Source organism: Stenella coeruleoalba (assembly GCF_951394435.1).
Source record: "Stenella coeruleoalba genome assembly, chromosome: 12".
NCBI classification, from domain to species: Eukaryota; Metazoa; Chordata; class Mammalia; order Artiodactyla; family Delphinidae; genus Stenella; species Stenella coeruleoalba.
In genome coordinates this window covers 82,157,485-82,171,133 of record NC_137158.1, presented here as the reverse complement: position 1 = coordinate 82,171,133, position 13,649 = coordinate 82,157,485, and the positions used below count along the sequence as shown (strand labels likewise).

General features: G+C 43.7%; 1 protein-coding gene across 3 annotated transcripts in view; it reads right to left on the bottom strand.

The window, feature by feature from the left end:
* FNDC1 (fibronectin type III domain containing 1) overlaps positions 1-13,649 on the bottom strand; it is a 113,703-nt gene that overhangs the window by 16,091 nt on the left and 83,963 nt on the right. For all 3 annotated transcript variants that reach the window (XM_079940019.1, XM_079940020.1, XM_079940018.1), the window contains 3 exons: positions 6,612-6,680; positions 5,031-5,174; positions 2,048-2,278 (listed from right to left, as the gene is read on the bottom strand). In XM_079940019.1, coding sequence (XP_079796145.1) covers positions 2,048-2,278; positions 5,031-5,174; positions 6,612-6,680 — 444 coding nt within the window. The remainder of the gene's footprint in view (positions 1-2,047; positions 2,279-5,030; positions 5,175-6,611; positions 6,681-13,649) is intronic.

Sequence of the window (13,649 nt, the reverse complement as noted above, 5' to 3'; positions counted from 1 at the left end):
GGAGGTATCTGTGTATCCACTTTGCCTCGCTGTTCTACAGCGAAAAGAGCTGGTGGTTGATTCATTTGCTGATGAAGCGCTCCCACGATATTCTCTTTTAGCCTCTGGGGTCTAAACAGCCCTGCATATTGCAGGGCTGTCGTGCGCTGAACTATTCCACAGTAAACAGCTTCGCAGTACCAGCACAACCTTCTATCGGGAGTGCCCGAATCCCTATAAATACTTCAGCCATGTTATCTATGCTCGTGGCATGAGTACTCGTGATTAGGGCACTGCGGTTTGGTTTAGGGTTAGGTGTAGGGTATGTGTTGATGAGATGACCTCAAAGTCTCCAGGAAGGCTTGGGATGTGAAGTTAACAAGAGCATGTGTTTCAGAAGCACGCCCTCTATGGGATGATACAGGAACTGCTTCGGAGTTAAGTCCGGTGACATTTACCGGGAGTTCTCTGAAGGCTCCTCACGCGGCAGCCCTTGAGGCATGTCTAAGTCTAAGGTGGCTGGCGCTCTCATCCTGTATCCATCCTTCTGTTTTTCAGAAGCCCCGTGGCTCAGGGCACAGTGGTATATTTATTCTAAGTAACATCTGTTATGCAAGAGATCAAAAGCTAAATAGCTTAAGCTAAGGTTTTCCATTATTTTTTTTCTGTATGCTTACTTGCTTGCTTTTCAAAATTGCCATTCATAAAATCATATTCAGTTAATAAAAGGATTTTCTGGCTGCTTTGACTACAAGCTTTCCTCCTTCCGTTGATTTATTCGTTTTCTATTAGGAACATGCTGGACTTCACAGAAGCTGGCCTCTGCAGCCCATGCAGCTCACAGGCTGGGGGCGACCGTCACTTACAGTTAGACCAAGACTCCGCCCCCTTGATCTGTACCCTCGCTCTCCCCTGGCCCTTCCGCCTTACCCGGCACAATAGCCAGGCACTCTTTCCTGTGTTCCTTATCCTGGTTTTTGGGCTGCTGTGCAAACTCCATTAGAAAAGTTGCTCTTTGGATGTGCTTGGATATTTTCTTATCATTTTAAGAGATACTGTTGGGGACATAAAGCAAAAGCACTAAAAATTTTGAATTCGATGAACCACGCTAACATAATAGTGACAGATAATATGTCAAACTCTGACTTAACGGCACCATCCCCAGTCCCGAGTCACACACACACACATATGTTCCTTCCTCTTATATAACTAACTGACCCAAAAAGAATCATTTGCAAAAGAAGGGTCTATTCAAAACAACATTAATTCTTTACTGTAGGAACTTATCTCAACAAATTTATCCTCAAATATATCCTTGGCAGAATCAAATGAACTCATGAACATCTCACAGGCCAAGACCTAGGAGGAGGAAGATCCCTGGGCACTTTGCCATCACATCTGGGGCCCATCTAAGGAATTCAGGGACACGGAGACTGGTTTGGAAGCACCCAGCAGACATGGAAAGAAGGGAAGAGGCTGTCACGACCCCAGGGTTGACTGTGACTCCGGGTAGCACACAGTAGGAGCTCTTTCATCACCCATGCTGTGGGATCTCATCTTACGTGTGGCTCTGTGGACTCCCTGGCTATTTGCAGGATTACAGAGTATAAGAGATGTAACGACATTTTGCCTAGGAGGAAAGCAAGGTCCAGAGAGATGAGGTAGGTAGCTCAAAGTCATAAAAGCCAATTTGGGACTAGGATTCAGGACTTCTGACTTTCATCTAGTGCTCTTCATACTACCCCACAAGGCTTCCCACACTGCCTCTATTTCATCCTTTTAAAAGAAGACATCTGCGTTCATCCATCCAATTCATCCTCCAGTTCATGCATCTGTCCATCCATTTAACCTACCCATCCATCCTCACATCCATCCATCGTTCATTTATCCAGTCCATCCATCCTCACATCCATCCATCATTCATTTATCCAATCCATCCGCTCATGTATCCATCCATCCATCCATCCATTTTCCATCTATCCACTCATCCATCATCCATCCATCCCTTATTGTCTGTATTTCCCACCTGCTGGTTGACAGGAACTCTGAGCATCTGCCTTGGACACACCTGTTATCATATCTCCCGGGGCGGATTTGTCCCAGTCCACAATGACAAATGAGTGGCAGCCTTCCACGGCGACCACAGTGATGTTGCGGGGGGCATGCTGAGGAGGCAGGTCACTCTTCTTCAGGTCGTTTGGAATGATTTCATCCAGGCTGTCCACTTGGAAGTGATCCAGAGCGTCAGTCAGGGAGCACGGGGCAGACGGGTCTTTATTTAGGTACGTCACGTAAGGAGCTGGAAAAGAACAAAGATACCCAGTCGGATTGCTGAAGGCTTTCTCTGGAGGCAGAAACATGATGTCTGCTCCAGGAGGAGACCCCCTGATTCAGCCTCTTCCTACTAAGCATCCAGGGTCATCAGCCCTGACGCCAAACTCAGACGCGCATCCCTAGCCCTCTTGTATGGATCTATATATTTATATCTTTCAACATCATGGTGTCAAAAGAGCTTATCGCCCCATCAGCGTCAATGATTATGATCTTTTAACATCATGGTGTCAAAAGAGCTTATTGCCCCATCAACGTCAATGATTATGACCTCGGTGGTTTTGAAACATCTCTGAGCTACAATCTAGTATAACATAAGCCTGCAGCATTCTGCCATTCCTATGCCCCAAAACTTAGAAGGGTGTGAATCAGCCCAACTTAGAGTTCTCTCAACCTCAGTTCATTCCCTAGGCTGTCTTGGGACCAGAAAAAACCATACACTGATCAAGATACACAGCCTTAGCCTCAGTTCTGGGTGGCCTTCCCTGGGACTTCAGGGACTCACAAAACTACCTGCAATGTCTGCACAGGCCAGGCCTGAATACCCTTCTACAACATTACCACTCAGGACGATGATAGCTACCTCACATTTATGGATAGGCTCAAGCTTTCTCTATACACGTGATCTCAGTAGATACACGGGCCCCAGAATTAAGGCAGGACAAGAACTGATAACCCACACTCCAGCCGAGCCTACGGATGCTGACAGAGGCCCCCAGAGCAGCAGGCAAACAGAAGCTTTTCCCTCTAGTCCACAGCTCTTCTTATTACATATGCTCTAGAAGTTAGAAAATCCAAGGAATTGGATTTGAGCTTGATACATTCAAGACCCCCAAGTGCTCCCAAGTAACAATTTCTAGAACTTTCTAAACGTTCCATTGCATCTTTTCGTACAGGTTCTCATTCTCAGTGGCTGTGAGGACTGAAAGCAATTTTTAGATCCCCTATATTCCAATACTCTGTATAAAATTAGGCCTTTCGAGCTCGTTCATGATCTCATCAGGAAGTTTGGGGGAGCCGCCTACTACGCTTTATAGAGTTATAGGCATATGAAAATAGCCAGACAATAGTAAGCCTTTCAGGCTTTTAAGAGTTCTTTGGAGCAGTTAATAATAGCACCGAAAGCATTTCTATTTCTGTCACGGAACCACAGAGAGAAAAGTCAGCACATTCGGGGGATTCAGCCAGGCTCCTGCGTGCCATGGCCCAGCATTACCATTTGTCTCAGGACTCCTCCTTCTAATTAAGATTCTTAAAATTCAAAAAAAGAAAAAAAGAAAGCACTTCAAACAGATAACACACACACACACACACACACACACACACACACACACACACAAGATTCTTGTTCTTCAAGTACGTGTGGTTCAGACACTCAATACTACATCTTGGCTGGCAAGAGTTGTTCTCTGCTGATGCCAGAACATTTGTTTTGGAAACAGAAAAGTGTGATATTAGTTTAAGCTGTTGCCTGTCTCCACTCAGTAATAACTTATTGTTTTTCCACTTAGTAATATGTTAATCTGTCTTGTTAGCAAAGTTCATTAAGGGCATGGGAAAAGAAGACTCCCAAAGGGAATGAAACACAGTTTAGTGAAACAGAATATCCTCCTGAAATTGTTTTAATAATTGAGAAAGAAGAATAGAATCAGTTTCTAGGTCGCAAGTCCTTGAGGCTAACAAAAACTATAGGAAATAAACTGAAGGGCAAACGAACCTATTTACAAAACAGAAGTTGAGTCTCAGATGCAGAAAACAAAATTGTGGTTACTGGGGGGAAAGAAGAGGGAGGGATAAATTGGAAGATTGGGATTGACAAACACAGTACTATACAGAGAAAAGATAATAAGAACCTGTTGAATAGCACAGGGAGCTCTAGTCAATACTCTGTAATGACCTATATGGGAAAAGAATGTAAAAAAGAGTGGAAGAAAAAACTGAAGGAATGGGCTTCCCTGGTGACCACTAGTTAAGAATCCGCCTGCATATGCAGAGGACACGGGTTCGAGCCCTGGTCTGGGAAGATCCCACATGCCGCGGAGCAACTAAGCCCGTGCACCACAACTACGGAGCCTGCACTCTATAGCCCGTGAGCCACAACTACTGAGCCCGTGAGCCACAATACTGAAGCCCGCGCCTAGAGCCCATGCTCCGCAACAAGAGAAGCCACCGCAATGAGAAGCCCGCGCACCACAACTAGAGAAAGCTCGCGCGCTGCCACGAAGACCCAACGCAGCCAACAATAAATAAATTAATTTAAAAAAAACTAAAGGAAAACAGCTTCAGCTCTTTGAAACTCTAAGTAGCCCAATTCAGTAAACCGCTCATCTTTTAGGAAGAAGTTAATGAAGTGCAGGCAAGGCCTAGTGGAAGTGTCATCTCAGAAAAGTTGGCTACAGTAAAAATACTCATACTCCCTGGACTGGTGATTATCGAAAGTGTTCCTTCCTCTTTGTCCACACAAGGCAGCCTCTCTGAACTCTGTTCTGTCGGATCCCAAACGTTCTCCTGCATTCATCCCCCTTCCCGACTTCTGCAGAAAGCAAGCTCATGTGCATCTAAACAGGAATGACTCGCTGAATCAGCCCAAATGGAAAATTCATCCGGGAAAATAAGCCACTGCTGCAAGTGCCTTGGCCAGTCCAAGGGATCAGCTGTGCTCTTCTTCAAGGAACGAAAGTTAAAACCCATGGCTCTCTGATTCAGGAAGTTCTATTTACCAACAAATCGCTTCTTTCCAGCCAGATCGAACTCTTCTTCAGGGTAGGAACTGATGGAGCCTTCTGGGGGGATGACAGCAGGAGTGGCAGCAGGGGTGGAGGGCTTGGTGGTGGCCGGCAGCCTTGAGGTCTCAGCTTCATAATCTGAAACGATGCGATGGTTTTGTAATTGGGCACTTCCAGAAAAGGGGCACCGTGTACCCTCAAAAGAGACCTTCTTAAGATTGATCTCTACACGGAAGCACGTGCGCGCACGCACCCCACCGCTCCGTGGAATAAACGCTATGCCTGAACAGACTTTGATGCTAACAAAACAGTATCTCCTCCCACTTCAGTCCTCCCGGAAAAGCAGCTCCTGGTGAAAGAAAGGAAGGAAGAAAAGAAACACGATGACCAGAAAAATGAGATTTTTAGAATCAAAGCTGGACAGAAACTTAGAATTCACCCCGTTTTGCAGGCTCCTGTTACTGGTCCAAGACCATTCTCTGCCTAAATAATTTTCCCTTTTAAAGCCATAAAAAATTCACATGAGAAAAGAAACTTGATTTTTTTAAAAATTTATCTTCTGTGTATGGGCTTTTCTCTGGGGAGGGGTGTAGGGTTAATCCTATTCAGAGAACTAATCCGTTAACAAAAAAGAAAACTCTGCTCCCTTTCAACAGCTCCAAACCATAAGAAAGGTGCTATTTTCAAAGATGCTAAGAAAGCTTCCTTTGCTTTCTCACATCTGCTGTTTTTCTTTTAAGTCCATTTTTTTTTTTTTTTGAAAACTGGGGGATTATACCACTACATGGAACGATCGTGATGGCATCAAAGGTGACATTATTCCCACATTCGTGATTTAAGAGCCTTGGAACTACAGACAGCAGCAGGCAGGCAGAGCACAAAAATGGGGACAGACATCCCGAGTGTCAAAGGCCAGCACTGGGGTGGGGACAAGATTTCCACGTGAATTCCTTCAATTTCGGAGGCAACTTACAAAACACACAGAACCATCGCAGGGTCGTAAGTACAATGACAGGATTAGTTACCATTGATGGAGTGAGTGTTCCAGGTGCCATGCAAGGCGTGTGTATTCTTTATCTTAGAAACTTACCTTGACATGAAAACAGGCTATGATAAAAAAAAAAAAAAACGAATCAGCACATCTAGAGCACTGCATTTTTTTATGTAATTAGAAAAGGAGAGGAAGGAAAGAATGAGAATGGGAAGAGTCAAGGCTGGAGGCCGAGACCTGGTTAAACCACGTCATTTTACTAACGGTGTGGATGGGGGACAGGAAGGCTCAGAATGAAGCAGCTCCAGGATCTCTAGAGGAAGGAGGGGCTGAGAGGGAGGGAAAGGGGGGCTCAGGGAACTGGTCTGCAAGCTGCATCTGTGTATCAAGAACACTGTTCTCCTTTAGGTTAACCTGTATTGGGGGGTAGCTTGGAGGGGGACGGTATAACCACCCTTCCCTAAGCATTGCCACCCACCCCTGAGTTCCGAAGGAAACGGAAATTGAAGTCATCCACTTAGTCATTAAAATAAGATTCTCCCATCAGAAAAGTACGCAAATAATGTGTTTAAAAACATTAGTACCTTCATCGTAGATCACGTACGCCTCTTCCGTGGGCACTGCCGTGTCGGTCTCCAATCCTGAGAACTCATCTAGTGAAGGAGGAGAGGGGAACGGTCAGCAAACGCCCCAGGGTTTCTTCTCAGCATCACGCCGAGGGCACAGTGATCCAGCCCCATGATGGTCCCAGGGGAGTAAGCGCCCCCTGCCAGGGGCTCCTCAGCTTCCTCAGAAGGAAGGGAGCTGGAACCCAGATTTTCTCTCCTTTGTACTCAGAAAAGGGCCCTGGGGCGCCCTCAAGGATCGAAACAAAGATGCTTCCCCAGCATCCCCGACCAGCTCAAGGGGCTGTTCCTGACCTTCCTCCCACCTCTGCGGCGCCCAGGCTCCCCCTGGCCCGGGATGTTGCAGGCCTGAGAACAGGCATTCTGGGAGAGCAGAGAGTGGCAGCTGGTACCCAGGATGGGGACAAAACCCCTTCTTCCGGGAGCTCCTTTGTTCATGGCACCCTCATTCTCTCCAACCCCTGGATCCTGCCACTCACATGTTCCAGAAGCAGGGTGACCTCCTGCCTCTCCTCTTTCCCAATCTGGCTTCACTGCCCCTCTAAGCTCCCAGCCTCCCTCACCGACTCAGGAGGTAAATCTGTACTGATTAGACTTCTTAACTTGCATATGAAGTTTGGAAATAATATTCCAATGACTACAAACTCCTTTACAAACGGGTAGGGCTCTATTTACAAAACCATGAGATCTACTGTGACTACAAAATTATCCTCTAAATGCAATTAATAGACTTTTATATGTGATTTTTTGATGTCTTCCAGAAAGCCCTAATTATAAGAACCATGGTTAAAATGACTATTATTAATGACTGAACTGATATCACGAGCATGGATGACAACTTGGTTAAGAAAGGTGAGTGAAAGCAAAAACCACATTTTTTGCGTCCACCATCTGGGTCCTTTCAGCAGAAGCTTTTTTGAGAAGGTGGGAGGAGATCAATATATTACTTCTCGACCTGTGGGAGGAAAACGCAGCTGCAAAAAGGAGACCGTTTCTTTGTAGCCGGTAAGATCTTGAGGCACCTTAAAAATTCAGAGGAATTCCTTTCTTCCTTTTGACCTGAAGCCACAGCAATTATACGGCACTCTCAATTCAAGGCACACTTAAAAGGCAGAGGGGGTGTGAGGGGACAGCAAGCAGGAACTAGGATTTATCACTTGCCTTCTGGGCATCAGGCACTGTCACATATATATTGTTCGAGTGAATCCTCACATAAGATAAATGGGGTTCATTACACCCACTTCTCATCCAAGGACACCAAGGATTTATACCATGCCTGGAGCCACACAGCTGGTAAAGGATAAAGCGCTGAAACAGACTTGGACTTGAAGGCCTCGGCTCCAAAGACTACGTTCTTCATACTTCATCACTGCTGCCACTGTTTAAAAGTTGGACTAACCAATCTTTTGCTTGTAAACCTTAAGGCACTTTATTAGAATCGTCATTCCGCAGCATAATGAAAGGGGAATTGAACTAGAAAGTATACCGACGCCCTTCACTCAAAATAGTACAGGCACCAATTTTGAATGGTTTTCTTGCTAGGCAATCACTGATCATTCCTGAGAGATACACCAATGTAATCATTCTACTAGCCTTGTCTGAGCCTACTTTGAATAACTTCAGGAGTGTGATGCTGCCGAAACAAACTCCACCAGCCGAGGACAGTGGCAACCTTGCCTCGCCTGTCTGGCCCCTCTGCGATGAAAAGCCCCGCATACACCTGAGGCCCGTGACACGCCCCTCACCTGCCTCACCATGGAGGTGGTGACGCTGGGGATGTTCTGACAGGTCCAATGAAAGTCAAAAAAGAGAAGTTGTAAATGATCTGCCTTTCAGGATGGGCATTTCGAGACAAACGATTAGACACGATGTTTTTTTAGGTCATTCCAATGTCAATATGTCTGGATCCAAGAGGAATGACTTCCGGGCTGGTTTCAATTAGACAGTTTTCAGGTTGACACCACCTAACGTTTGGAGTTACCTGGCTCTTGTGTCCCAGAAACCATCTTCCTCCCTGTGTCCATTTAACTTTCAAGAATATAGTCTTGTTTCACCTCATTATCAGCTCAGGTTCATTTCCTTTCATTATTATTCTTGCTCAGGTCAAAATGAATAAACTGTACAATGTTTGCATCCCGGAGTGAACGAGAAAAGGGGAAACTATAGGGTTTCTTTCATGGATTCCTGATACTAAATACAATTCCTTGAGGAGCTGAAACACTCTGGTCCAGCACCAGGCCACAGACACGATGCCTTTCACCTGCGAACTTGGATCACTTCTTGAGATGAGTGACAGTTAAGTCTTCTGGCAAAAGTAAACATCCTACTGAGTGATTTAGTGCTCCTTTTTTTGTTTTAAGACCAAATGAAGTCAGGCATAATTTTTCTAAAAGAGCACCATCTTGATTCCAAGTAAAAGAAACTTGCAGATGTAATGAAACAGTTTTACAATTTTGGGGGAAAAGCTGACCCTCAGAATTTGCCCCACCTGAATGCCATTTTGAAGCATTTGGAGCTACATAAAACTGGATGTTTTATAAGCCAACCCAGAATCAATGTCAAAAGCTTCCACCTCTTCGTATAAAAGTAGGTGCCAGCCACCAACCATGTGGTCCTCAAGGTTATTTTCTGAGTAGTTTATCCAAACAGTCATGAAAAAAAATGAGCGTAAGATGTTCGGGTCTTAGCTCCAGAGATATATTTTTTAAACTATAAAAAAGATTCTCATTAGAAGTTTAGAGAGAAGGTAAATTCCAGCCGTTTGAAACCCAAGGATATTTGCAAATTATTTGGTTGAATTTGAAGTGAATTTTCAAGTGAATTTTCAATTCCAGCTCAAGTGAAATTTTCAATTTCCAGCTCAAGTGAATTTTCAATTTCCAGCTCAAGTGAATTTTCAATTATTCTGTGTGTATTTTCTGTCTCGAGAGTGAGCTGTGGCAGGAGGGAACTGTTTTCCACGATGACTGATGGTCTTCTAAAACATGCCCCAAGGTCACGTTACAAATTGTTGAAGACGTTCAGCTGGCTCGTAACATTTCCAGACACACACGATACCATCAGATCTGCTGTCGAAACGGAACCTGAAAAACAAGGATCGCTGGTAAAAGACTTCTCAGTAGAAAACAGAGAATGCCTATGGCTTGGGGTATGGTGTAGATATCCAAAGCCGCATAATTAGGTACCACGAGGAATCTGAGATGAAGCAGAGGACGCTCTCTCTACTGCAAGGAGTTTATTATTTAATAGAGAAGTCATAGCAAGCAAAAAAGTGTGTGTGTGTGTGTGTGTGTGTGTGTGTGTGTGTAAGAGAGAGAAAGAACACCAATACGCTGGAAACAAGCATATAATATGCATCTATGCTTACAGGAATATGCAAACAATATGGCCTCTACAACAAATGCTTAAATTACTGGAATGATTTAATGACACAAGGTTATTCCCAAAACACTATTTTAAAGCAGTGTTTTCAAGGGAAAGAGGGACAGGATTTAACCAGGGGAGCCGAGACTAAGAGACGTGAAAAGATGATTTTAAAATTGGAGGGCTAGAAACAAAATGTTAGGACTTTGCCAATGGAAGATAATGACAAATGGTCGGCTATATGGGGGTTGAAGAGGGGACTCTTGGAAGGGGAGGTATTCTCTCAGGGATCACAACACAGGTTCTAAATCATCATCCCTACAACAGCAATTTCAGGTCACTAGGTTGCAAAGTGCCATGGCCACAATTTGCCTGGTAAATAAACATTGGTTGTAAGCACATGGAGCCCCAGCACTTGTGGGTGTGCATTATAAACCGAACTACAGTCGTCCCTAGATGTACACTGGGACTTGGTCCAGGAGCCCCTGTGAATACCAAAATCTGTGGATGCTCGAGTCCTTTTTATAAAATAGAGTAGTACAAGGAATCCAAGTTTGGTTGAATCCGTGGATGTGAAACCCGCGGTACAGAGGGCCCACTGTACACCGAATACAACAAGAAAAGTACTGGAGAGAAAACACGAACACGAGAGCAGAGCAAGAGGCAGGGAGACACGGTACAGGTGGTACTGGGAGTGAAGTGTGAGGGGGAGAGTTGGGACCGTCGCTCCGCTGACATCAGCATCTGTCCTGAGGATCACTGTCCCATTTACAGGATGTGTTTTTGCAGGTCGAGGCCACTGGAACGTGTTCAACTAAGAAATGGCAAGCTCTACTGTACTTTATAGATAATACAGAGGGTTTTCGTGAACAATTTTGACTGTGATTTTCTAATTACGAGCCGTCTTTAGAAGCCAATTCCCCCTTAAGATGCTCCCTTCCCCCTCTACCTCTCTCCAGGATTAGCCCTGACAGTTGCGTTCCAGTGGTGGAGGAAGCGGGGACCGTGCTTTCTATTTCTGAGGCAAGCGCAGTGCTTGGATGAGTCACGTTCAAGGAGTGTGTGTTGAGCTGCACATCTGGGTAGGAGGCACACAGAGGCTGGTGCAAGGAAGCCCAGTAAGGAGGAATCATTTGAGTGTTGGGCCAATAGGGTCAGCCTAGCAATGGAGGTATGAAGTCTAAGAAATGTGACGGAGGAAGAAGCGGTGGGAACTGATGAGACCTGACAACAGAGATGAGAGAACCAAAGGAGACACGAGACACCAAAGCCTCAGGCCTGCAGAAACGGATCTTTATCCCATCTTGCTCTGCCGTAAACAACTTGGTTTCCTGATGAGAGGGAGCTGTTTCTATCTACTGTAATTTCAGGTAGATTGTGCATTAGATTGTGAGGTTTCAGAGGCACAGCTACGTCACCGACTTTTCTATGTTTCCCACAGAACCCAACCCATGTGGAGTAGATGATTAATGATCATTTGCTGACATTATTTTCCAAAATTATGAATGAAGCCAGAAAAACAAAAACAAGAGCTACTCCATCCTCTTCAAATTACCACACGGGCTTTCTCATAATGAAATCACTGTACACTGATAAAGAAACATTTATCAAATGAATTCCCTAAATCAGGGTTTATCTAGACACAAGACTTAATCATGCTCACTTTCAATTTCAGAACCTATACACAGAAAGTATAAAAAATAGCTATGTCAACATCATTAGTTATTAGGGAACTACGAATCTAAACCACAATGAGGTACCACTTCACACCCGCTGTGAATGAAAAAGACAGATAGTAACAGGTGTTGGTGAAGATGGAGAGAAACTGGACACCTCATACATTACTGGTGGGAATAAAAATGGTGCAGCTGCTATGGAAAACAGTTTGGTCGTTCCTCAAAAAGCTAAACAGAGAGTTACCATTTGACACAGCAACTCTACACAAGAGAATTAAAACCAGGAATTCAAAAAAAAAAAACAAACCTGTACGTGAATGTTCATAGCGGCACTAGTCATAATAGACAAAAGGTGTTAACAACGCAAATGTCCATCAACTGATAAATGGACAAAATGTGGTCTCTCCACACAATGGAATATTAATCAGCAATAAAAGGAATGAGGTACAGACATGTTCTACAATGTGGAGGAAACTTGAAAACAAATTATGCTAATTGAAAGAAGCCAGACACAAAAGGACACATTTCACATGATTCCATTTACATGAAATGTCCAGAACAGGCAACTATAGAGGCAGAAAGTAGATGAGTGGTTTCCCGGAGTTGGGAGGAGCAGAGAATGGGGAGTGGCTACTAATGAGTCTAGGGCTCGTTTTGGAGGGTGATGAAGATGTTCTGGAATTTGATAGTGCTGCTTGTTGCACAGCTCTATGAATCTGCTAAAAACTGTACACTTTAAAAGGGAGAACTTGATGGTATGTGATTTCTGTCTCGAGAAAGCTATTATTAAAGATGTTTTTTAATAAAAACAACGATGATTGGAAATGATACTAGGAAGAAAATGTTTAATAAAGTTGTTAGTGGAGCAGCAGAAATAAACAAGGAAGGTAAGCCATACAGAAGTATTTTTAAAATCATAAATTATAGTACATTATGATATTGTTTGAGGATGACAGGTTGCTCTCCCCAAATTTAATTGCTTTTCCAAGACTTTGTACTTATTTTCGAAATGCTGTCTAGAGGTAAATTGTTACTTTTTTTTTTTTTTTTACTACCATTGCATTTCTTTTTTCTTTTTCTTTTTTTATTTTTATTGGAGTCTAGTTGCTTTTAGAGATAAATTATTATTAACACTTGGACACTAATTTGGCTTGGGCTAGGCTATCAGACGAATGGACAGGAGTGAAGTAAAAAATACACATCTCTAGCATGATCTGCAAAGAAAAGAAGAAACAAAAATACCAAGAAAAATATGGACCTTCATGCCAACTAAAAAGCCCCGAAATACAACGGAAATGCAAAGAACATGCAATAAAGCCTACATCAGAGGAGACAAAAGAAAATGTAAAATATTAATAATAACAGTAGTAGTAATTAGAACCAAATCCAAAATAGTCACTCTTCTGTTTACAACCAATTATTAAACAAATATCTGTTCTAATTATACTTCAATTAAAAAAATGAAACACATCAACGTACGCAGAAGTAAGGAAGATACATAATATTTTCATACCGGAAACCCAAAGGTAAATTCCAATTTGTACTCACTGGGTTAGCTGGTAGTGTGAGAATTTTCTTCCCAATCGTCCTCTTCTTCAGTGTGTTCCTTGTTCTTTGGTGTGAATTTTTCAGATATGTCAAATGTTCCTGTTTCTTCAGAACTTGTCCATGGAAAGACTAACTTCAAACAGAATTCCCAGTTTGGAGACAGCATTCGTGTTCAAACTGATTGGGTTTATCAGGTCAATGATGCTATGTAAGAATTCGGGGCATGAGTGTGATTTCCTGAAATGAAGGGTCTTCACTCTGCGTTAGCTTAAAAAGACAGAAGCTTTACAGCCTGCATTGCAATTCATTTCAACCCGAGGGAAGGGGGTGAATTTGCCTTCCCGAGCCTGAGGCAAATACAGGATGACACAGCAGGGGCGCAGGACAGCCCTGGCTGGGTGTCCCAGAG